General features: G+C 63.0%; 2 protein-coding genes across 2 annotated transcripts in view; one reads left to right on the top strand and one right to left on the bottom strand.

Annotated features, from left to right (window-relative positions):
* Positions 1-2,092: 2,092 nt before the first annotated feature.
* SOHLH1 (spermatogenesis and oogenesis specific basic helix-loop-helix 1) lies at positions 2,093-6,155 on the bottom strand (the record flags this gene model as incomplete). The annotated part of the gene is made up of 8 exons (XM_082627445.1): positions 2,093-2,310; positions 2,919-2,989; positions 3,474-3,660; positions 4,329-4,372; positions 4,461-4,564; positions 5,048-5,195; positions 5,630-5,764; positions 6,091-6,155. 8 exons carry the CDS (start codon positions 6,153-6,155, stop codon positions 2,093-2,095), a joined length of 972 nt encoding a protein of 323 aa, XP_082483571.1.
* Positions 6,156-12,483: 6,328 nt separating this feature from the next.
* KCNT1 (potassium sodium-activated channel subfamily T member 1) overlaps positions 12,484-23,388 on the top strand; it is a 64,434-nt gene continuing 53,529 nt past the window's right edge. Inside the window, exons 1-2 of the mRNA XM_082611826.1 lie at positions 12,484-12,614; positions 21,522-21,680. Of these exons, the coding sequence (XP_082467952.1) occupies positions 21,586-21,680 (95 nt within the window). The 5' untranslated portion in view covers positions 12,484-12,614; positions 21,522-21,585. The remainder of the gene's footprint in view (positions 12,615-21,521; positions 21,681-23,388) is intronic.

Raw genomic sequence — 23,388 nt, 5'->3', positions numbered from 1 at the left:
GAGGCCTGAAGCGAGGGTACCACTTCTCTCAGTGGGCACCTAGGTGGAAGATGGACAGGATGGGCCTGGCCTTGCCAAGAAAAGGTCACAGCCTGGTGGTAGGCAAGGCCCTGGAACCGTGCCCTCCAGACCCCTGAGGATAAGCAGTGGCCGGCCCCTCCCAGGTGGGCAGAGAGGCCCTTGGCTGTGCCAGGCTCCAGGTCAGGACCCGTGACCAGAGGCCGTGTGAGGCTCCTGGGCAGCACTGAGCACCTTGACCACGACACCAATGGGTACTGACCCAAGGTGGCCTCGAAGTTCGAGGAGCAAGATCGGCAGCAGGGAGGGGAGGAGGAGGCAGGGGAAGGGGAAGAGAAAGGCAGGGCTCAGAGGAGGGTGGATGGTGGTGCTGGACAGAGCAGCTGGTCACCTCCCAGCTTAGCCGGCTGACGGTCACCAAGGTGCAGCCACGGACACTGCCCAGCAACAATGTCCAGGGCTGAGGGGTTGGTGGACCTGGGAGAGGGTGCAGCCCGAGGGTGTCTGGTGTCCTGCCGAGCCCCACATCCCCCTCTGTGCAAGCAGCACCCACTGTCCTACTTCCGGGAGCCCCTGGGGGTGGGGGGAGGAAAGCAGGTCACCTCGAGAGCTGGGGGTGTTATGCTGAAACCCCCTCACTCCCCAAAACAAGCCTGCAGTCACCACCGTGCTTTCTAAATCCACCCCTGAACACCCAACTGCAGCCAACAGGAGTAATTTGGTTCGAAAAGGGCCAGAGCAGGGGAGGGGTGGAAAGCAAGCTGTTTCTGGGACCCGCAGCTCCTTTCTGCTCCAGCTGCCGTGGCAGCCCTTTCTTCTCCCCACCTTGGAGGGGGGGTCAGCTTTCCCTGCACTCCCCCAGGTAGCGAGGGAGGAGGGAGGTCTGCCCGCAGATGGTCGTCAGTCCCGTGTGGGCGTCTGGAGCGGTGCCCTGTCTGATGCAGCAGCTTTGTGTGCGTGGTCCCAAGGCCTGCGGGACCCGACCCAGGACCCCCACACAGGTGTGGGGTTGAAGGCTGCTCTCCTCCCACGACGGGGCAGGCGCCGCTCATCCACCCCTGCTCCGGCCCCGCCACCCTGCCTGGGCCCCTGGACCCTTCTCAACACCAGCTCCGAGCACCCCCCCCTTCACAGGCTGGAGGCAGCGCAAGTGAGCCCTCCTGCCACCCAGGGTGGGGTCCTGCCCCTCACCTTCTAAAGGTCTAAGTGGGGAGTTTAAGGGTCAGGGTGGGTCCACCCACCCGCTGGGGGTCTCGATCAGGCTTCTGAACAAGTTGAGTCCCAGCTCCTGGGCCTCCGTCCCAGGGTGCTGGGGTGAAGATGCCCAGGGCTCCAGGAAGGGACAAGCAGGGATCAGGGTGGGCTGAGCCCCTGACCAGCTTGGGTCAGAGACTAGCACCGCCTTCGCTGTGACTGAAAGGTGATGGGATTCAGGCATGGTCACTCCTCACAGGAAGCCAGCGCCTCCCCGATCCTTGGGGACGGGAGCAGCTGAGGGTCCAGACGGGAAAGCCAAGCAGCCTCTGCCCCACGCCCCCCAACGGGCCCTGCACGGGGAGCACAAAGGCCACCATCTCGAAGGCAGAGGTGGCTCCTTTCCCAGGCGCCCCCCCCGGTCCGGAAAGAGGCCTCCCCAATGGACCTCTGTGGGGCCCCTCAGACCAACCTCACAGGCGCAGGGAGTTGGGTCCCACGCCTGCCTCTTGGGGGACAGGGACACAATTCCCCCTCTGTGGACTCCTTCCCTCCCTAGCCCCAGGGCCGGGTTATTTAGGGATCCCACAGGCCAGGAACATCATAGGAACAAATCCCCAGGCAGGGGTGCCTGCACTTTCAACAGAAGCGGTGCCATCTGCCCAGTGAATCGCGTTAATTACACGAACGCTACACAAGTTCTGCTTCTTCCAGAAAAACTGCTTTTCCTCTTTAATATTCAGTCTCTGCTCCCCCCAGCCCCATCAGCCTCGCTGGAATTAGAGCACAGCTGCAGCCCAAACCCAAAATACAATGCCCAAGCGTGCGGCACGAGCTGCTGCAAAGGCCCCGTGCCCCACGGCCTGGCACGACCCGGTCCTCAGTAAGCAAAAAAGTCAGGGAAGATGCTGTCTACCTCGTCCCGCAGGGCCGAGCCGGGGCAGCTCACGTCTGAGCTCCATGGCTCCAGGGGCCCGTCTGGGGGATCCTGGGAGCCGGGCTCATGGTCGCCCAGGAAGCTGGGCTCTGCCCTGTCCAGCAGGCTGCTCCTGGCGGGGACCCGAAAAGGGGCACTGCTGCCTCTGCCCTCCAGGGACCCTGGAAGCAGATGGGACACGTCAGCAGAGCAGGCAGGTACCCCAGGGCATGCAGAGTGGACTCAGTGTGCAGAAGGGGGCCCCCCTCCGCCCACCTGTCCCACCCAACCAGGAAGCCCTCTGCTCGTCCTTGAGGTGGGAAGAGGACCCCTGACCAGGTGGGTGGGCCCACTCCTGCCAGCCCTGCTCGAGACCCAGGAGCGCCAGAACCAGGAAGGGGTCCCCCACCCCGTGATGCCAAATCCTGCAGAGACGGGACTCATCGCACATCCAGACGCCTCTGTGGGGACGAGGTCTTGGGAGAAGGCTCTGAAACTGACTTGCAGCCGTACACAAGCAACCCCGTGTTGCCGTGCACTCACGCTCACAGGTAACTCCCCATACACCACTTGTCATTCCCACCGGTGGTCCCCAAAACCACCAGCAGAGAAGGAAACAGGAGCTCAGAGACAGACGCTGGGACCTTAGTGTCACACAGCAAGCTGGACCCCATCCCATCTCCCCAACAGCCCCAGCTGCCCGCCCAGCCCGCAACAGGACCAACCCAGACCCCAAAGCCTGTTCCGGGTTAGGGGAGAAGGTGGCCCAGGCCGAGCGTCCCCCACTCACCCAGCCACCAGTCGGGACTGGCAGTCAGCAGAAGGGACGACCCATCTTCGACGTCACACCCCGACACAGACCTGGATGCAACAAGAACACCCTCACCCTGAGTCACCCCAGGTGGACCCCAGGACTTGCACCTCGAGAGAAGAGCGTGCGCCCTGAAAGGCACCTGTGGGTTCAGAGACAGACGGGGTGCTCCCTCCCGGCCGGACCCTGAGCCCACCCTCCTGCCTGCCCGGAGCCAGCCCAGCCCGCTGCTGCTTCCTCTCCAGCCCCGGCAGCTCCCGGCCCACACCCCAGCCGGTAGGACTCGCAAAACACAAACTCACTGTCAACCAAAACAGACGACCATTAAGGAGACGACAGCGTTTCCAGAAGCACGTTAGAAAGCCACACGGCAGAGTCTGGCTGCTCTAGGACTGGGCCAGCAGCCTGGGCCATCCAGGCAGACACCGAGGATGTGAGGGGCGCAAACTTCCCGGGCAGTGGGTCCAGGCGGAGCGCGGGCAGGGCTGGGAGGAGGCGTGGAGCGGGTCATGCACACACCACTGGGACACCCACCTGGCATCCAGCGTTATGGCCTTGTCAGTCCCTTGACCTGGGGACCCAGCCTGGCCCAAGCAGCTCTGAGACTCTTCGCTCACCAGCGGGGAGGGTGTCTGCCGCCAGTGGGGAGACCACAGCGGGGACGGCCTCAGGGCCTTGGAGGGACTCAGGCCTGAAGACCAGAGGACCCGGCTGGGCGGCTCTATGGGGGAAGCGAGGCGTGGGTCAGCCTTCCTCACCTGGAGAGCAGCCCTCCCCCGAAGACCTGAGTCCCTGCCCACTGTGTCCTGCGTAGGGAACCCGTGAATTTTAGGAGCAAAAAGCCAAGAAGTAACCAGGAGAAGATACACGCCCAGAGGTGAGGCACCTGACACCTGGGGCCAGGGAGGCTTCCTGGTGGAGATGCCGACTCGGCCTCAGGTCAACCATGGGGGGCTCGGGCCTGGGGACCCTTCTGCTACTACCTCTCCCCCCATCTCCATGAGTCCTGACCGAGGACTCCACCCTCAGACCGCCACGCTGTATGATCCCTGCACCCTCACGCCCTGAGCTTGAGTCCCAACCTTCTCTGGGGGGCCCAGCTCTGCTGCCGGCCCTGACGACAGCAAGACCCCCTCCCCGCCTTGATGAGCACACCAGGGGAGGGGCAAGGCACAGTCTCGCCTCCCGTGGCACTCGGGGACTGGCAGCCATAGTCCAAGCAGTGACCAACTGCCGTGGCAGGCATCCAGCATGAGGGGAGCACAGTCATCATGCTGCCTTGTGGGCCTTGTCAGGGGCGGCACGATGGGAGGACAAGGACCCGCTCACGCTCACCAGGCAGGGCCGGCAGCCCACCCAGCGCTGCGGCTGCCCCCACCGGGGCCTTACCGTCGTCCACATCCGCAGCTGCACAGCTCGGGGAGGCCCGCTGCCTAAACCATGCAGAGACAGAAGGAGAGACCTCTGAACAGTCTGCACACACCATGCCCGGGAGTCCCCTGGCCCCACAGGGACACTAACGTGGTCACGCGGGACGTCCCCACGCCGGGGTCCGGGGCACCTGCTGGGGTCTGGCTCGCCAGGGACAGCTGCAAAACATCCTTCGGCCAGGTGTGCCGTATCTCCTTCGAAGAAGCAAGAAGCAAAAAGAGAAATAAACACAAAAAACGCAACAGAGACCGTCAACTGGAAAACCCACAAAAAAAGCAGGTTGTGGTCCATCACTGGCCACCCTGCCTAGGGTCCCAGAGGTCCTCCCTGAGTGCAGACCGTGTCCTCAAGGTTGGGGGGTGGGGGCGGGAGGGAGGCTGAAGGCTATGCCCGCCCGGGGACCACACAGCAATGGGCTTTTTACCCATACCGGCCTTGGCACCATGGTCAAGAGTACAAGGAACACAAATGGAGGCCACAGCTTGCCCCCGGGGCTCCCGGGGGTGGTGCGGTGCACAAACGGAGGCGTGTCCGCAGAAATGCAGCAGTCCTGTCAGTGCAGGGCGGAGGGCAGAGGGAAGCCAGGCAGCCGGGTGGTCAGAGCTGCCCGGGGGGTAGGGGGGGATGCCCATGGCTCCTCCCCAGAGGGCTGACAGGGCTGCCGCAGGACAACTCACAGCGTGCTTCTCCCAGCCAGGCACCAGGGCGCTGGCGAGCCGGAGGAACTGCACCGACATCTCCAGGACTGACGCCATGTCCTCCCTCCGGCCTTCGAACTGGGGCAGCAGGGTCCGCAGGCGCTCACAGCTCAAGGAGATCCGCTTCCTGCCTCCAGGGAAGTGACCACCGACCATGGGGCAGTGGCCTTGACCGGGAAAAAGCACTGCAGCCACCAGAACCCCCTGAGCCCCTCAGGGACCGTGTCAGCACACACACTGGTCCAGGACCCTGGACGCCAAGCTGCAGGCTATCCAGGTGTTTGCTGCGGGCTACAGCCAAGCCTGCACCGTCACTGCCTGGGGGTGTCGGTTGCACGTGCACAACCTCGAGATGCCCAGGACTTCAGGTCAAAGAAAGGGCTGCCACGGTGGCCCTTGGGACCCCCACCCCCAAGAGCATGTGTTATATTCACCTCGGGGATGTATTAAGCGTTCCCTTACCAGACAGACGGCACGAGCCTGTCCCAGCCACCTGAAACCAGCTCTCGCTGGCACAAACCTGACCTCCTCTGACCCCCGCCCCCACTGCGCGGCCCCCACCTGCGCTCCCTCTCGCTGAGCACGTTCCGCGGGAGGCAGGAGGCTGGACCCTTCGCCACCGCAGGGGCCTTGGCCTGGCCTGAGCCCTGGCGGACATCCTCGCAGCATAACTGGGTTCCAAACAGGAAAAGACCGCTGCCGAGAAAAGACAAGAGCGCCACGCTCTGTGATCCCAGAAAACGCCCCCGGAGCCCCGAGGCGGTGATGGACATCTTGGGAGGCGGGCGCAGGACAAGGCCTGGGTCGCCCAGGAACACGGCCCTGGGCCCTACCTCTTGGCACCCCTCCTTCTTTCCCCGAAAGGGCCAGGGGTCGGGGTTGTGCCCCAGGTGGGCCATGCTGGGTGGGGACGGGGACTCGGTGCATTTGAATTGGATAGAAGCGCCAGGTCTGGACACCCACAGCACCCCCGGGCAGGGGCGTTCCAGCTGACCCCCTCCGGCGCCCCCCCCAATTCTCACCTGCACCCCTCGGAGCCGGAGCCTCCGGGAAGCCCAGCGTCTGACGCAGGACCCCTGCACGCCATAGGCACGCCGCTCGAGCTAATGGAGAAAGCAACAACGCGCCCGGGCCCCCACGTGCGCCCCGCCCCACGCATGCCGTCCGGCAGCCCCTCCCCCTCACGTGCACTCTGCCCACCCCCACGTGCTTCCCTCCCAGGCAGCACCTGGCCCGCCCCCCCGCGCGCCCCGCCCCTACGCGCCCCGCCTCCTTCACATGCGCTCTGCCCCGCCCCACGCCCGCGAGCAGTGAAGCTCCTCTCGTCCGAGAAGTTGCCAGAAAGAAGCCGCGCCTGGGGTAAGTGGTCAGAGTAGGTGGTCCTCTTCCACCCCTTCCGGGTGGTCGGCCCAGCTCCCGCTCAGTGGGGTGTCCCCTCACCTACCCACCGCAGGCGCCCCCGGGTGCCAGCCCCGAGCTGGGCGCTACCCTCAAGGGTCTCACGACTGTGGGGCCAAGTAGACAACGAATCTGTGGAGGGAGGGGCAGGAGGGTGTCCTCAGGGCGAGGTGGTTTTCAGGACCGAGCTGGGCAGCGTCCCAAGCAGGAAAAACACGAGCCCAGGCGGTTCCCTGGGCTGGCACATGGGCAAGGTGGGCAGGTAGGATCCCCTCTGTGGGGCCGGGGAGCTACAGGTGTGGGAGGAGAAGGTTTCAGGATCAGTGTGGCCCACGGGGGACGTTGAGGCCCAGGTAGGGGAGCTAAGATGGGAGTGGGGAGGCTGGTCAGCCAAGATCTATGGGATTCCGGCTGGTTAAGGATGGGCAGAGGGGCCCCACCTGCCTCTGAGGGCCTGCAGGTCCAAGGTTCACTTGTGCCCGTCCCCCAAATGGCATCCTCTTGCAGGGGATGCTCTGCCTAAGCCAGTGCCACCACCCACTCAGGAGCCAGGAGGCATGCAGATGCCTCCCAGCCCTGTCTCCAATCCCACGCACCCTCTCTGTGCCTTCCCTAGCACCCGGGCTTGCCTGAAGGCTGGCCGGCCTTCCTGCCTCTCGCACCCCTGCCCTCTGCCTGCCCCAGGCCCGGACCTTCATTCTCGGGGCTGAGCCCTGGCTCTTCCTCCCCGCCCCGCCTCCAGCTGCAGACTCACTCCACGAAGCCCCCGTCTCCAGCAGGTTCTGGGCAGGGGGCTCCCATAAAAACTCACTCTGCCCTCTTTTAGTGCTCAGTGTGAGTGGTGCCAGGTCTGTGCTTACCTCGCCGGGTCTCCAGGGGCCGTCCCAGTGCTGGACATGAAGCCCACCTGGGCTTTGTTGGAGGAGTGATGGAAGGAAGGGAGGGAGGAAGGGGAAAGTGGAGACTGGTCCTTTCTCAGGGAGGTGGACCTTTAAGGGGAGGGGAGGGTACTAAAGCTCTATTTCAGTCAGGAGGACTTCAGAGCAGTGCTGTGGGCTGCTGTGGGCGTGGGGGGCAGTTGCTGGGCGAGTTCACCGGGAAGCGAGGCAAGAGGGAGCTGGGGCAGGTGTCACTGCAGTGGTCGAAGTGCGCCCCGGGTGCTGGGCCTGGGGCGGAGCCAGGTGACAGGGCGGAGCCCCTGCCCCCGGGGAAGCAGGAAACCTGTCTCCAACCGAGGAGGGGCTCAGGGCTGCGGGTGGGCTTCCTGGGGTGGGGCTTTGGGCGGTGGGAGCACCTGGAGATGGGCGAAGCGCAGCTGTGGGAGGTCCTGCCATTTGAGGGCTTGGGCCCACGTCTCCACTCTGCTCAGCTGAGTCCTGAAGGCGGCATGGGGGAGGGGCCGGCCAGCCCAGGCTGGGGCCGCAGGTCAGATGCTGGGGGACCGGCGGGGGCAGTAACATGGGGCACGTGGAGTCAGGCCATGCAGGAGAGGCGGCAGAACCCCAGGAGGCCAGGCCTGGGATAAAGGGAGGGCTGGGCCGGGGACAGAAGTCGCATCGCGATCAAGGGTGATGCTGTGAGGATGGGTGGGCCTGAGGTCAGGCTGGGGAGCAAGGAGGCCAGGGCCCGTGTGCTAGGCCAGCACTCCCGACAGAAGGGGGTGCTCCGGAGCCCCTGCTGCCCAGTCCTGCTCAGCCCACAGACTGGCTTCTTTTTTTTTTTTTTTTTTTTGAGGTATGCGGGCCTCTCACTGTTGTGGCCTCTCCCGTTGTGGAGCACAGGCTCCTCCGGACGTGCAGGCTCCGGACATGCAGGCTCAGTGGCCATGGCTCACGGGCCTAGCCGCTCCGCCGCATGTGGGATCTTCCCGGATTGGGGCACGAACCCGTGTCCCCTGCATCGGCAGGCGGACTCTCAATCACTGCGCCACCTTCTGTGTTGAGTCCAGAAAAGGCTGGGGATGGCCGGTTCTGCCAGCACGTACGGCCCGGCATTTACGGGAGGTGTGAGAAGCCCGGCTCCTTGCCCTGGGAGGGTCCCCAGTGCCCAAGAGAGGGCAGTGCCAGAGCAGACCCCGCAGAGCATGTTGGCCCGGGTGTCCAGGGGCACAGTGGGGAGCTTTGGCGGAGAGATCCCATCTGCCGGGCTGCCTTGCTGGAGCAGGTGGGCTGCAAGCCAGGGCCTGGGGCTCTCTCCCCTTCCTGCTCCTGGTTGGGGAGGGATGGACACGCCATTGTTCTGGGGCTTGGCTCCTTCGTGTTAGAGAGGGGCCAAGTTTTGGTTTCCCTGAAGCTCTCAGGAATGTTACCGGGCTTGCCAGAGTTCCCCGTCACTGACAGCATGCCAGTCATCTCGTTAAGCAGCCAGAGGGCACCTCCAAGGGGCCCGCAGATGGACACACCTGGCAGGCGTCCTGGGGGAGGGCAGAGACCTGCTGGGGGCCATGGGTGGGTGGCACTCTTGCAGCAGCATCCTCCTCTCAGGAGGAAGTAGGGAAAGTCCCCAAGATGTAAGACTGCTGATGAGCCTGGGGACCAGCTGCACTCCTTCTGGGGACTTGGGGGCAAGCCATGCCTTTGCCAAGTGCCCCCCCACACACACACACACATGCACAAAGTATCTGTGTTCAGCTTGCTGTTTTCTGGAAGTAAACAGGGATGGGACTTGAGACTCGCTGCAGATGTCAGGACCACGAAGTACATGCCGTGCACCCTCCAAATCAGCTGGCCCAGCTCCGCCCTGACAGCCCCTGCACTGACCACCCCGCGGGGGGTGGCTGGGTTGGTGCCCCAGGCCGTGAGATGAGCTGCGTGGCTGATGCTGGTTCAGCTCCCCCACCCCCGCCTGACGCCGCAATCCCTCGCCCTTCTTTGGGAGACGCCTCCCTTCCTTCTCTGTCTATTCTTCTGTGTTTCCGCCACGCTTATGGTTACTGAGGGTCAGGCCAGCACTGGGGACAGAATAGAGGGTTCTACCTGCGGGGGCAAGGGTCAGCTGAGCCAGGGTGGCAGTGTGAGCGTGTGGGGCACTCCAGTGGATCCCCCTGCTTCCTGGATGCCTTCCTTTGGGTCGTGGGGTTGCAGCAGGCTGCAGGCCCTCCTCTGCCTGTTTGCCAGGTGCTCCGTGTGGGGCTGGGGCGAGAGCAGAGCAGGGCAGCCGCGCGCGGCAGAGGTGCCGGCGGCGGCAGGTGGCAGCGTGCAATCACTCCTGCCTCCAGGGGTCCGACCGCCCTTCCCTCTCCTGGCCCAGCGGCCTCCCAGGTGTGCCGCGAGGACGGACAGACGGGGTCTGGGTGCAGGTCTCTGCAGGAGTGACAGGTGCCGTGGGGGGATGGGGGCGGGGCAGGTGCTGATCGGCCGCCCCTCCCAGCGGCTCAGAGCGAGGGCAGGATCGAGCAGCGCAGGCGCCATCGCTGATGCTCGCGCTTTAAACAGGAAGCGCCCAGAGGCCCCCGGCCCTCTCGGAGCCCCTCCCACCATGCACCCCTGCCCCCGGGGTCGCTCTTAGGGTCTTCTAGCCTTTAAAGAGCCTCTGTCCGGTTTCCCGGGATTACGGGGACGCCGAGCGTCGCGATGGAGACGGGTCCCCGGGGTGGGATGCGGGCGGACCCCCACCCCGTCCCCAGCCTGGTTCCGGACGCGGCCGGCAGGGGGCGCGCCCGCACAGGCGCCGGAACCGACCCTGGAACAGGCTCTTTTTTCCCACCCCCACCGTAACCAGAGAAAAGTGTTTCAGGGCAAAGCGGGGGAAGAAGTCGCCAGTCGCTCCCGACTCGTTTGTTCCTCGGCTCCGAGTCGCAGCCGCCGCCAGCCCAATGCCGCTCCCGGACGGGGCGCGCAGCCCGGGGGGTGTTTACAGGGGGGCGCGCGGCGGGGGCCACACCAACCGGACCTTCGTGTTCGACGACGGCCGATGCGCCGCCAGGTACGGTCTGCAGTGCCCTCCCCCACGTGGAGGGACCCCGGACGGGGCTCGTGCCACCCCAGGGCCCCTCATCCTCAAATCCCCACTTCCCAGGACTACCTGCCCCCCAGGACCCCGGAGCGTGGGGAGCGTGGGGAACAGGACGTGGTGCCCTTCAGGACCCGGTCGCAGTGAGGGGAGCACTTACTCAGATGACCAGCAGGTGGCCAGAGTGTGGCCATTCTTACATGCGGGGCTGTGAGCATCTCCCAGGCACCAGAGGCGCAGACCCTGCGGGCAGGAAGCGGGAGTGCCCTGCATGCCAGAGGGGCCAGGTGCTGTGCTGGCCTCCCAGCCCCCTCTCTGGTCAAGCCTGGGGGAGGAGCCCGTGGGGGCGGCAGCGCTGTACCCAGCGAGGCACAGGGGCCGGGGTTCTCCAGGTAGAAGTGGGTTTTCAAGGGCAGCTCTTCCTAAGAAGAGTCTTGTTTGGGGTGTCGGGTGCAGGTGGGCTGTCAGATGAACGGCAGGAGTCCTGGGTTCTAGTCGCTTGGTGATTTTCGGCTGGTCACTTGTCTTTCAGGGTCCTGCTTATTCACTTGTGTGAGGAGAGAATTAACTGACAGGGGCTTTCAGGTGGCCTGGGAGCCGACCTTCCCTGTGCAGTGTCCCACGATGCCACGAAGCTGCTGCCTGTCCAGGTGACTGGCACAGAGGGCACGGTGCCGGTGGGCGTCCCGGGAAGGGCAGAGTAGTGACAATCCCGATGGGGGTTTGCCCCAGGGCCCTGTCCTCGGGGCCCTCTCCCCACCCCACCAGCCCCAGAGGACAGGCACACACGTCTGCCCCTCACCCTGTGCCAGGAGCCAGCCTCCAGGTTAGCCGCTGCCCTGTGTGACCCTCCCTGGCTGGGCAGAACCTTGGACTCTGGGTCCCGCTCGGTCAGCTGTTCTAAGGCCAGAGAAGGGGTGGGTGCCGGGGTACAAGGCCAGGTGCTCCGGCTGTTTCCTTGTGGGACTTGGCTTCCCAGCTTGCCAAGTGAGTGGTGGAGCGAATGGTCTTTAAGGGCCGTTCCTGGTGAGGGACCAGGACCGGGAGGGGAAGCTTCCAGCCACACGTCAAGGGTCAGGGTGGTCCCTCTGCAGGGACAGTGCCGGCCTGGCACCCGTGGGGTCCTGGGGGCACAGCTTGGGGTGAGAGGTAGGGGCCCTGAGAGCAGGCTGTGCAGGTGGTATCCTTGGTAAGTGGAGTTCACCCCGTGAGGTGGGCACAGCCTGGACCTCCCTCAGGCTGCCCTGAGGGATCAACCAGGTGGCATCTGTCAGGCACAGAATAAGTGACCAGAGAGGGGTTTTGTGACGTGGTCTCGCTGCCACTCTGCCCATCTCCCTGCTCGGACAGGTGTCACCCATCTTTTTGGCGACCCATGTCCAGTTCCCCTGCCCCACTTGACTGCCTGCTGCAGGTGAGGTAGGGGCTCGGTCCCGCAGGCTGCTCCGCGTCCGCCGGGACAGCGCTCCTCTCCCCTGGTCGGAGCTGACCTCTGTCCCTGCAGTGATTTGCTGTCATGCTTCAGACACACGTGGAGTGGCTGCCAGGGCCAAGGGTATGTCAGGCAGGCTGGGTAGAGACCCCCCCCCTTGCCGACCAGGAAGGTCAGGCGGGGTAGAGATCCCCCTCCACCCTGCCCAGAGCAGGGGAGGCTCGCTGAGAGGGAAGCCTGGCTGGGGTGGGGTGGGGCAGCGGAGGCCAAGGCTGGCAGCTCAGGGAGGTGGGCTTTAGCTCAGAGAGGGAAGACCCCTTGTAGGTGGGTGAGGATCCAGGTTGGCGGAGCTCGAGGGGCGGGTTCCTGCACCAGGCTTCACAGCAGGGTCAGCCCTGGAAACCAGAGTCCTAGCTTTGCACCTTCCCACTGGAACCTCCTGGTTCCCCAGCAGCCCTGCCTACCCAGGGCCAGCAGGAGACCTTCTGGGCCCCAGCGGTGGACGGCGCAGATCCAGGGCCGGCATCCCGCCAGGGTGCGTGTCTGGCTGGAGGTCACGGCCAGCTCTCCCAGCCCATATTAGGGAGCGGTGCCTGTGGGGCGGCAGGAAGTGGCCCAGGCTCCGTGGGAAAATGCTCCCAAGGCCCGAGGTACAGGCCAGTCCTGTCCGGCAGGAGGGACAGCTTCCTGGTCTGGGGGCTGGAGGGAACTTGGGGGTCTGCCTTCGGCCCGGGGTGGCTACGGCCACAGCTTGGGAGGACAGAGGTGAGTGAGCAGGGGATGGGGTGGGGCACCCGCTCGGAGCTCGGCTTGTGTCCAGCGCGGGTCCGTGGGTGTCATCTGTGCGCTCATGCGGGCTCTGTCCACCGTTCACACGGGTGTCCCAGCCTGTCCATGTGTCTGACCAACCCCGAGTTACTGGCACGACCCTGCTTCGGCAGGGGTCGTGCTTTTTTAGAGGGTTTCGTGACTGAATCATGAACTCTCTCCTGAGGCTTCTCCTTCCGTCCCCGAGGATGTGGGGATTTGCAAGCTGTGCCCGGGTGTGTGGAGCCTCTGGGTGGAGCCCCGAGACGGGTGCTGGCCCAGGAGCAGCACCTGATGACACGGGCGATTTTAAAGGAGTCGTGGGAACTCTGTGGGCTGTGTGTGCGGATGGGCCACCCATGTTCACCAAAACCTCTTCCTCCTACCGTGCTTGGGGATGGGGAGGCCTGGCCCGTAGCCAAGGCCCGTACTAGATGCTGGCAAGTTTAAACCGTTTGCAGAGGACGAGGCAGGGTCAGTAGGCCAGCTCCGGGCTGGGGTTCCTGGAAGGGCCTTTCCCAAGAGGTCTGCTCTGCGGTTTAGACTTCCCACAGGGGGTGTGTTCAGGGGTCCCTTGTGCAGTCTCTCTGGCTGTGGCCAGCTTGTCCTGCATGGGGCAGTGAGCCCTGAAGGCCACCCTGCAGTGCCAGCCTTGGGGGCCTGGGATGCTGCCCTGCACGTTGACGATGACGTGACCAGAAACCCCTCTCCTGCCCATAGGACAGCCTCCCGCCCCTGGGGTAGGCCCCACGTGAGCCTTCAGCCATCTTCACAGAGACCCTGGATGTTGGGCCAGAGGCCGCTGCTGGACCCCTCTCGGCAGGTGTCTGATCTTGGGAAGAGCTCAGAGTCTTAAATCAGGGACAGAGGCCCCAGGTGCCAGGCGAGTGCGGAATTTCACCCCATCTGGCAGACATGGGAGCCCCTAGGGTGTTGGGAGAGGTGAGCCTGGAGGTATTGACAGATGTTACAGGACAAAGGATAGGGAAGCCAGCCAGGGAGTTGGCTTCTCCAGGACATGAGGCTCCAAGGAGAGGGATCTGCCGGGTGTGAGGTGTGGGCAGGGTGTCCCCACCTGGGCCTCAGCTCCAGGCAAGGCCTAGAACGCCCCTGCAGGCTGTGCCAGCCCTTGGAGCCTGGTGGCTGAGCAGGGACACGGTGGTACCCCAGTCCCACGGCCGTGGGAGTGGGGCACACAGGGCAGCCTTCCGCCTCAGCCCCCCGCAGCTCGGCCCAGGCCTCCCCCGGCACCTCCCAATGGCCACCACGCACCCAGCCAGGGGGTGAGTGCTGGGTCTGCCATCTGGACGTGGGCTCGCTGCCCGGCACTGAGGGACCCGGGCACACTGCGTCCCCCACAGGGGCGTGCAGCATGGGCTCTCCCCAGAGGTAGATCCAAGCCCAGGTGGGCGGCTGGGTAGGGTGGGAACCGCAATCCCTGTGGCTTCTGCCTCCCCTGTGGCTTCTGCCTCCCCTGTGTCTGGGGGGCGGGCCCACGGCTGGGGGAAGGCCAGGGGTGGTGATGGCGCCCCCGTGGCCACACCCAAGGCCCCGTGTCCACACGGCTACCAGGCCCCTCCTCCCTGTCCTCTGGGCTGGCTTTGTGCCAGGGGGTAGCTGCTATGAAGCGTCTGTTTCACTAGCTCTCCAGCTTGAATTTAGCTCAACGACGTGTTCTGAGCTTTCCCTTTGGGATTTGATGCAGCTCGGAGTCGGCGGTGAGCAGCCGTCCACAGGTTTGACTCAAAGGCTCCTCCCCTAGGGAGAGGGTGGTCCTTCCCCAGAGATGCACACCCCCCAGCTCTAGGCAGCTTGAGCAGCTCTGGCTTTTTTATTATGGTGGGAAGGAGACACTTAGCTTTCCTGTCGCGGTCAGCAGAGGGATTCGGCGGCTTTCTGCTTGCCCGGGCACCCGGCCCAGCGCTCGACTGACTACTCCCCGACCCTGGTGGTGCTGTGACGCTTGCAGGACTCCCCTGTGGGCCGCTGGGCAGGAATGTGTGCGCATGTGCGGGCAAATACACGTGTGTGCGCACGCGTGTGCATTGTGCATACATACACGCCTGTGTGCACGCAGGCGCACACAGGTCCGTGCATACCCACACATGTGCACACACGTGCACACATCCGCCATCCCTCTGTCAGTCATAGGTCTCCCGTTTCCTTGGAAATTTTGAACCGAGTGGGAGCTACTGAAGAATGCATCTTAGGAGAGAGAGCATGTCTTTGAGCCAAAGGAGGTGTCCCTCAGTCCTACTCCGGGTTGGCTTGAGCATTGCAAGCAATCTGGACTCCTTTATAAAGGAGCCTTGGGGGGAGAAGGGACATTTTCCCAGGATGTCATATGCCCTTCCTACCCAGAGACCTGCCCGTGGCTGGTCCCAGGACAGGGGCTGGGGCTGCGGCTCCAGCCTGGTGATGCATGGGGAGAGGAAGGTTGTCCCTGGCGCTTCTCATGTCCAGTAACTCAAGTCTTGCTCAGTATGCCTCCTGGTGTAACACCAAGGATGAGGCACAGCCCTTAGCCCACCATTCCCCCCGCCCCCGCCGAACTGTCACCGTGCGGTGGGGACATCCTGCACACCTGGTATGAGCCAGGCAGCCAGAGAAAGCCCCGTCTCACTGGGGTCCTCTCCGAGCAGATTGTGTTTAGTTTTTAACCTAAATGGGATCCTTTGAAAGGGCTGTTCTTTTGTAGAGACGTGTCCACTCGGGTCACTGGAACCTGCATGTTCACAGCACAGCATGTCCTACGTAGCGGACGTCCTGCCCGTCTGCAGGGTCATCGTGAGGCTAGGGTCTGTGCCCAGCATCCTAGGCACAGAGGAGGGTGTCCCAGCTCGAGGCTCGGGGTCAGGGAGTCCCCCCCCATCATGGCACTTGCTGGGCTGTCTCCCTAAGGGCCAGGGAGGCAGGAAGTCCTTCACGTGTGTCAGTTGCATTTTTTGTTTTGTTTTCTCTTCTTTGAGCTGCTGTTCATTCGTCCTTTGCGTCCTTCAGCTTGCTTGTCTTTCCTGCGTGACTTGCAGGCACCCTTGCACTGACCTGATTTCTTTCACTGTTCTTCCCTTCCATCAGCGTGTCTTTAAACAAAAATGTCTTCTTGTTCCCACATGGAAGCATTTTTACGTCTGTCCTGCTAAACAAGAAGCCTTCTCGACCCCAAGCATCTTTGCCCTGCGTTCTCTTCCAGGCTCCTCCTCATTTGGGGGCTGTGAGCTGGGGTCTTTCTTTAGCTGACGGAAGGCCCGCGGCCGGATGGCGTAGCCACTGAGAGTACCTGAGCTCCGGCGCTGGCCTTGCCCAGGTAGCTGAGTTACTTCCGTTTTGTGGTGTCCCTTTCCCCGTCAGCAAACTGGGGGGACGCCCTTCCCACCACACAGGATGTTGCCAGCGTCTCGTGGGAGGCCCTGAGGATGGGTTGGGTTGCTCTCATCCCAGCACCTCCCGAGGCCTCCTTTCTCTCCTGAGTTCCCCTGCTCTGTGTTCTCTCTCATACCAAGCCCTGGAGATCCCGTTGCTGGAGCTGTAAATCAGCCCTGACAGCTGGCAAGGCCCGTCCCTTCTCCGTTTTTCTCTTACACCCATCCTGGCAGGTCTTGCGTATTTATCCTTCAGTGTGAATCTCGGAAGCAGGTTCTGAGAAGATGAGCGTGTGCGTTGGCGCGAGCTGATCAGCTTTGCCCCTTCCTCTGGAGGAGGGTTGCTGAGCTCTGGGAGCACCACCCCCTCCTGCCGTCAGTGAGGGCGCCGGAGAGCAGGGGCCATTGCTCTGAGTGGTCCTGGGGGCCGGTGGCAAGGGGGGCCCCGGTTCCTGAGTTTGCACGGCTGCCGTGAGCAGGCCCTCCCTCCCGTGATGCCACCGCCTTGTCGCTCCTGCCGTGGGTTTGTGCAGCCCCGTTCAATGCTCTCATTTGTTCTGATAGGTTTCAGCTGATTTTCTTGGCAAACGGTGATGCCTGCTGCAGACAACGAGAGCTCCATCTCTTCCTTCTCTTACTCTTTGCTTCATCTCGGTGGGAGCCGAGGACGCCCCTCGTGGTGGGCAGACTCGTGTGTTCCCAACTGGAGCGGGAATGCCTCCAGGATTCCACCATTGCCTGGATTTTTTTGGTTGTTGTTAATCAAATTAGGAACGTCTCCCCCTACATCTAATGTATTAATGGATTTGGGGGTCTTAACAAATCTTTTTTCTGTATCTACTCACAAGATCATATAGATTTTCTCCTTTAATTTCTTTCTTTCTTTATATACATTTATTTGTTTATTTTTGGCTGCATTGGGTCTTCGTTGCTATGTGTGGGCTTTCTCTAGTTGTGGCGAGCAGGGGCTACTCTTTGTTGCGGTGCGCGGGCTTCTCATTGTGGTGGCTTCTCTTGTTGCAGAGCACGGGCTGTAGGCGTACAGGCTTCAGTAGCTGTGGCACACGGGCTCAGTAGTTGTGGCTCGCGAGCTCTAGAGCACAGGCTCAGTAGTTGTGGCGCACGGGCTTAGTTGCTCCGTGGCACGTGGGATCTTCCCGGACCAGGGCTCGAACCCGTGTCCCCTGCATTGGCAGGCGGATTCTTAACCACTGCGCCACCAGGGAAGCCCTCCTTTAGTTTCTTTGCATAGTGAAGTATATTGCACTCTTTTTAGATAAACCCTCTTTGGTGTTGCTGGTACGGTGTTGTAATGCACTACTGCATTCCATTTAGTAACAGTTTACTTAGGATTTTTGCACTTCGAGTATTAAGGGAGATTGCCTCATATATACATTGGTGTTGTCTGCAGCTGATTTTGGTGATGGGATTAGGTCAGCTTAGGAAAATAAGCAAAGCCGCTTCTGTTTCTGGGCTTTGGAATGGTTTGACTGAGGCGACAGAACTTGTGCAACTACTGGGGCCTTTGGCGGGAGAAGCAGGTTTTGACCACTTTACCCTCCTCAGTTGTGCTTGACTCCTTGACCACCAAGGGGGCGGATTTGGGAGGGAAGGGAGGCAGACGTCCTGGCCCTCAGAGGGGTTCCCCTTGGCCGCCTGGAGGCAGTGCAGCTGCTGGTAAACGGGACGGCTCCGTATCAGGTGCACCTGGCTTCCCCACGCCCCACCTTGTGGGCCTCTTCCTAGGCTCACCTCCCATCAGAGGGACGGGGAGTCCCGGCTGCATGCGGGGTTCTGAGGATCCTGTGCCACATGCTGTAGTCACAGTGCCTGGCACACGGCTGGCACTGGGTGCTGAGGCCCTGGCTCTCCCTCCCCTGGGCCCCGAGGGTCAGGGCGCGCGAGCACATGTGCACCGAACCGGGAGATGACTTCCCGCCGTGTGTGCCGGGTGTTGGCTTCCGTTCTCCTCCTCAGCCTCCCTTGTTGGACCCCGTAGGTTGGCATCCCAAGTCTGAGCCCCCCCAGAGGGGCCTCCAGCCACACTGGGGAGACCATGATGGGGAGCTGGCCGTCCCAGGACCTGACGCTTGGGGTCAGACCCTTCGTCCACTGGGATTTGGCCAAACTGCTGGCTCACCAGCCGCAAATTAAAAACGGATGCGGGGCTTCCCTGGTGGCGCAGTGGTTGAGAGTCCGCCTGCCGAGGCAGGGGACACGGGTTCGTGCCCCGGTCCGGGAAGATCCCACATGCCGCTGAGCGGCTAGGCCCGTGAGCCATGGCCGCTGAGCCTGCGCGTCCGGAGCCTGTGCTCCGCAACGGGAGAGGCCACAACAGTGAGAGGCCCGCGTACCGCAAGAAAAAAAAAACTGATGTGGATTACACACCCGTGTGCTAGACACCACACTGCACACCTCAGCCTTGCTGTCTCCTTACGTCTTTACAATCACCTGCTAAAGATAGAAGGCGTCAGGATATTCATTTACAGATGAGGGGACTGAGGCTCAGGGAGGTGAAGTGACTTTCATGGGGCCACCCAGCATGGACTAATGGGGCAGGACCGAGCCCGCTCAGTCATCAGGACCCTTGGTGGCTCCCTGGGCCTGCGGGTTTACGCCAACGGGCCCTGAGAGTCCCCAGGACCTTGCCTGGGAGGGGGCTGCTCTGCCCTGGCTCGGCGGGGGGTTGGTGAGTCCCCCAGATGAAGGCCCATGCCTTGTCCTGAGGGCAAGCAAGGGCTGGGAAGATGGACGCCTTCTTTATACGACCGAAGCACTGAGTTCTTACAGAAATCGGCCGTTCTTCCATGTGGCCATCACACAGAACGGAAAGGATAATGGGTGTGGTTTGGGGGTCCCAGACTTCCTCCCGGCCCCTCTGGGCCCGCAGGGAGGAGGGATTGGGAAGGGGAGACGAGGAGGCCGAGGTGGGGCCTTGCTTTCGCCCCACCTGGACCATCTCAGCTCCGAGGGGGATGGCACCGCCCCCCCAACTCCTGCATGCCCAAGAGCTCTCAGTGACACAAGCCTTTGGGCTTGGAGACAGGCCTCAACCAGCCCCCTCGACACGGGGAGCAGCTGTTCAGCCACATCCCTCCTACAAGGGGCACCATTCCAGGAGACCTGGGGCCCTGGTTCTCGGCCAGCACAACAAACACTCAGGTTCATGTGTGCTTTCGGCTCCGCTGCTGCAACAAGGCAGGGTGCCAGGAGGCCTGTGGGGTATCTGCTCTCCACCCTGCGCTCGCTCCAGTGTCCGGTGTCCCAGCAGCACCGTCAGGGAAGAAGGACAGTGTCCCCTGTCATCCTCCCCAGGCCACAGCGTGCGGGCAGGGGCCTGGCCTCTGACTCCTGGTGCACTTCTTCCCCCCACTGTGTCCCCCTGAAGCAAACAGCAGCCTTGGGTTCCGAGCGCTTCCACGGGCCCTGCCGTGTCTGGGCCTTGAGGCCAGGAGAGAAAACCCAAAGCAGGTCAGAGTGGGGAGGGAATCAGAGGCAGCCATGCCCGGGGAGCTGGCAGTCTCTTGGGGGTCTGCCATTGAAAGAGGCTTTTGGCAAGAAAGGGGCAAAAGCAAGAAGACACAGCCCCCAACCTCCGGCCGTGTGGTTCCCCCGCCTGCATGCCCCTACCCACGGCCCCACCAGCTTGTGACTAAGGAAAAACATGCAGCCACGCTGATGCAATTAAGGAAATGTTATTTCTCAAATGCTGCCAGATCCTCGGGGTTGACCCCGAGACCCGGGAGAACAGCACGCAGGCGTGTTGGGCCCACGTGGTCACTCACAGCCTTGGCCTGGGACGGTCCTTGAGCAGCTCCCGATGGCCGTGGGATGGGGGGCTGACACCTGCCTGCTGCTCGTCCAGGGGGTCGGGAGGCATGGGCCAGGCCCTCGGTGGGGGCCCAGGGAATGTGCCTGCTCTTTCCAGGTTGGGGAGGGAGAGGAGGGGTCCATAGTGCCCACCTGCCCGCGTGGACCTCGTGCTCCAGGTGAGTGGCCCTGGCCTCCCAGCCTCTCGTACAGCCTGCCGTGGTTTTTCAGCGTGGGAGTGAGGGTGGTCAGCAGACCTCTGCACCTGCTCAGAGGCTGGGCTGGCTCCTCTGTCCTCCTCCTGTCCCTTGGGGGGACGGGCCTGACAGTGGGGAGAACCCACCTCCCCCCCCAGCTCATCTGCCCTGCCTCCTGTGGTGACTGAGAAGGGGCCCAGGAGGCCATTCCCGGGTCCACCACTAAAGGGTCACAGCTGATGTGCTGCTCCCCCGACCCCGGGGTCTTGGCTCTTAGAAGAGTGAGTGAGGGCTCAGCCCAGCGGGCAGAGGCTGCGGGGAGATATTATAATTCCTGCCTCCCCCCCAGTGTCCCACCGGGTGCTGAGGGGCAGCACCTAGGGGTGGCCTTGGGCTGGACTCAACCTGGAAGGTCAGGTGGTTGCCAGAGGGCCGGGAGTCCCCGGGGTCTGACCTGACTCCTGGTGGCCCGGGCCCCCTCCCTGCCCACGGGCACCACGGAAACGAGAATCCCCACTGGTTGACAATGTGCAGCTGCTTTGCCGCATCCGGCACCACTGTGGTGTCGTGGGGCTCCAGGGGCAGCTAGCGAGCCTCTGACTTGGAGGGCAGAGAGGGCCTGTTGTGATGTTCAGAGGGCCCTGGGGGCTGCTGCCCTGGACGCTGGAAACTGGGAGCCTCAGTGCGTGAGGGTAACTGCAGCCAGAACTCACCTGGTTGTGGGAATGGGGGCAGGAAAGGGGAAGGAGCCCCGGAAGACAAATGTTGGTGCCCCAGAAGGCTGCAGACCGCCAGGGACCCTCCCGGTTTACCGGGTGTGACCCCTGCTCTACCACTGCCAGGTGATTGGCACAGGGGTTTCTGTGGCCCCAGAATCCTGGTGACACTGGGCAGAGGGCAGCTGGGGGCTCAGAGGGATCCTGCCCTCCCCTGCTGACACCCCCTCGCAGGCTCTGATCCGACCTGAGCTGCTTGGCCCCGGGGAGGCCGCAGATGAGGGCCTCTTCTTAAGCCTCCTGGTCACTTCCCCCGAGCCCAGCAGCCTGAGGGTCTGGAAGGGGGTCTTTGAGGGGGAGTTAGGTGTTCTGGACCCTGAGGAAGGCTGAGCAGCCAGCTTTGGCGAAGTCTGTGAGGGGGGGGGAGCCGGGAGGGCTTCCACGGCCCCCGTGGCATCGGGGGTGATGTGAGTGCCTGCCCCTGACATCGGCAGTGGTGGACCTCCCCGACGCCCTGGAGGTGCTTTTGTTTGGAGTGGGCTGCGCGGCCCGGCAGCAGCTGTGGGCGCAGCGGCGGGGCTGTGCTGCGCGGCCAGGCGCGTGGGGGGCGGCGGGGCGGGCGGGCCGGTGGGGGGGGGCCGGGGGAGGCAGGGAGGGCGGGCCGGTGGCGGGGGGGGGGGGGGCGGGGGCGGACGGGCCGGGCAGGGGCTGTGCTGGCCGGGGCCGCTCTGCGCAGCGAGCGCGGGCGCAGGCTGAGTGGGCGCTGGCGTGTTTTCGCAGGCAGCCCGGCGCCGGCGCCGGCGGCCGCGGGGACGGCGCGCTCCTGGACACCGCCAGCCTCAGGATGAGCGACCTGGACTCGGAGCTGGTGCCCCTGCCACCGCGGTACCGCTTCCGGGACCTGCTGCTGGGCGACCAGTCCTTCCAGAACGACGACAGGTAGGGCGGGGGTCGGCGCGCGGAGTTGTCCGTGGTGCTGAAGGCCGCCGCTGCGCCCGCGCCCTTCAACTTTCCCGGGGTTTCCGGACCCGGAGAAGTTGGGGGGTGGGGAGGGTGGGAAGCGTTTTCCCGGCAGGAGCCTGGAGGATGGGACGGGAGGCTCCGTGCTGGGGACTCTCCCCAGAGACCAATCCCCGGGCCAGCCTCCCCGGCTCTGCCTACAGGCCCCCGGTCCCGCTGGCAGCTCTGCTGATTTGGGGCACAAGCCAGGGCCGGAAGCGCCACGTGGCGAAGCCCCGCAGCTTGGCTGAGGGCTGGCGTCCTCCAGACGCTGGCTGTGGTCATTTATTATTAATTAAGGGACGGTGTCCTTCAAGCTCATGTTGTGGTCACTTACCAGGGATGACAACATCCCCTCACCTCAGATTCTCCTGGGGGGCACGAAGCAAAATAAACTTGAGTCTTTCGGCAAAGGACCAGCCAAACGAGCCCTTGGAAGTAATTCATGTGCTGAGGAGGCTGGCAGGAAGCTGGGAGAAATGTTGCGTTTCTCTGCCCTTTCCCCAAATAGCTGCCTCGGTCAACACCCAGCACCATACCTCTCTCAGCCTCAGGGGAAGTGCTTTGATGCGTGCAGGGACTCACGCTGGGGCCTGTGGGACTTCGGACCAGAACCACTTCCCTGGCAGTGTGTTGGGGGAGGGGCCCTGGTATCTGCGGGTCTCCTTCCCCACCAAGCCCTGAACTGGGCTCGTGAATCTGCAGTTGTCCCAACAATGCAGTTATTCAAGTTAGCACATAAAGTCCGTGAGGCTGCAATTCTTCAGGGCACAGCTCAGGCTCTCAGAATAATCCACTGCTGAAGCTGCAGCTGGGAAAGAAGTCGTGCTTGTGAAGGAGGCCAGTATGTAAGGACTGTGTGTGAGGCTTGTGGAAAGTGAGTATAAAATCCATCCTGCCTGCCGGAAACAGAATATCCTTCCAGACCTCCCATAGCATTCAGTTGCGTTCTCCAGGTAGAATCAGGAGGAGAGATGGAACCCAAGGTCTTCACCCACATAGAACCAAGGGTGCAAGCCCAGCAGAGGGGCACGTTAAGGCCGTGTAGTTTTATCTGGTTGGACTGAGTACTGTGGTAATAGGTAAACCCACCCGAAAACACACACCCAGGTGAAGAGTTCATTTAGCTGCCTGGGTGGGCAGAGGCAGAGGAGGGCAAGGCCGGGCACTTCTCTAAGCCAGACGTGAGCTCAGCACCGTCCTAAGTCGGCACCAGGCCCTCACTGCCTGCTCCGCTGGGACTTGATTAATTCTCGATAACAGCAGCCCCAGAGGTTCTTTCAGAGGTGGGCAGGAAACGGCATCCATCTCCCCGAGTGGGCCTGGGGCCTCCAAATGCTCCAGAAAAGCCAGTGACTGCAACCGATGTAATTGCAGTGACACATCCCTTAGATTTTAGGAGTGGATGGCAGGTCCTTGCCGTCAGCCAAGGGTGGCGTGTGTCTGCCTGGAGGGAACTGTCCCTGTCCCCTGGGAAATGGGAAGCTGGCACTGAATCCTCCACCGTGCTCTGGACCCTGTGGCTTGGGGGTTGTTTATTGTGGTAAAATATACAAAACCTAAAATATAAAGTGACATTTGGTACACATACATCATCACCACTATGTAGTTGAAGAGCATTCCATCACCCCAGACGGAAACCTCGCAC

The sequence above is a fragment of the Mesoplodon mirus genome (assembly GCF_964341445.2).
Source record: "Mesoplodon mirus genome assembly, chromosome: 1".
Lineage (NCBI taxonomy): Eukaryota > Metazoa > Chordata > Mammalia > Artiodactyla > Ziphiidae > Mesoplodon > Mesoplodon mirus.
Note: the sequence above shows the minus strand (reverse complement) of the source record. Positions and strands in the feature narration are given on the sequence as shown.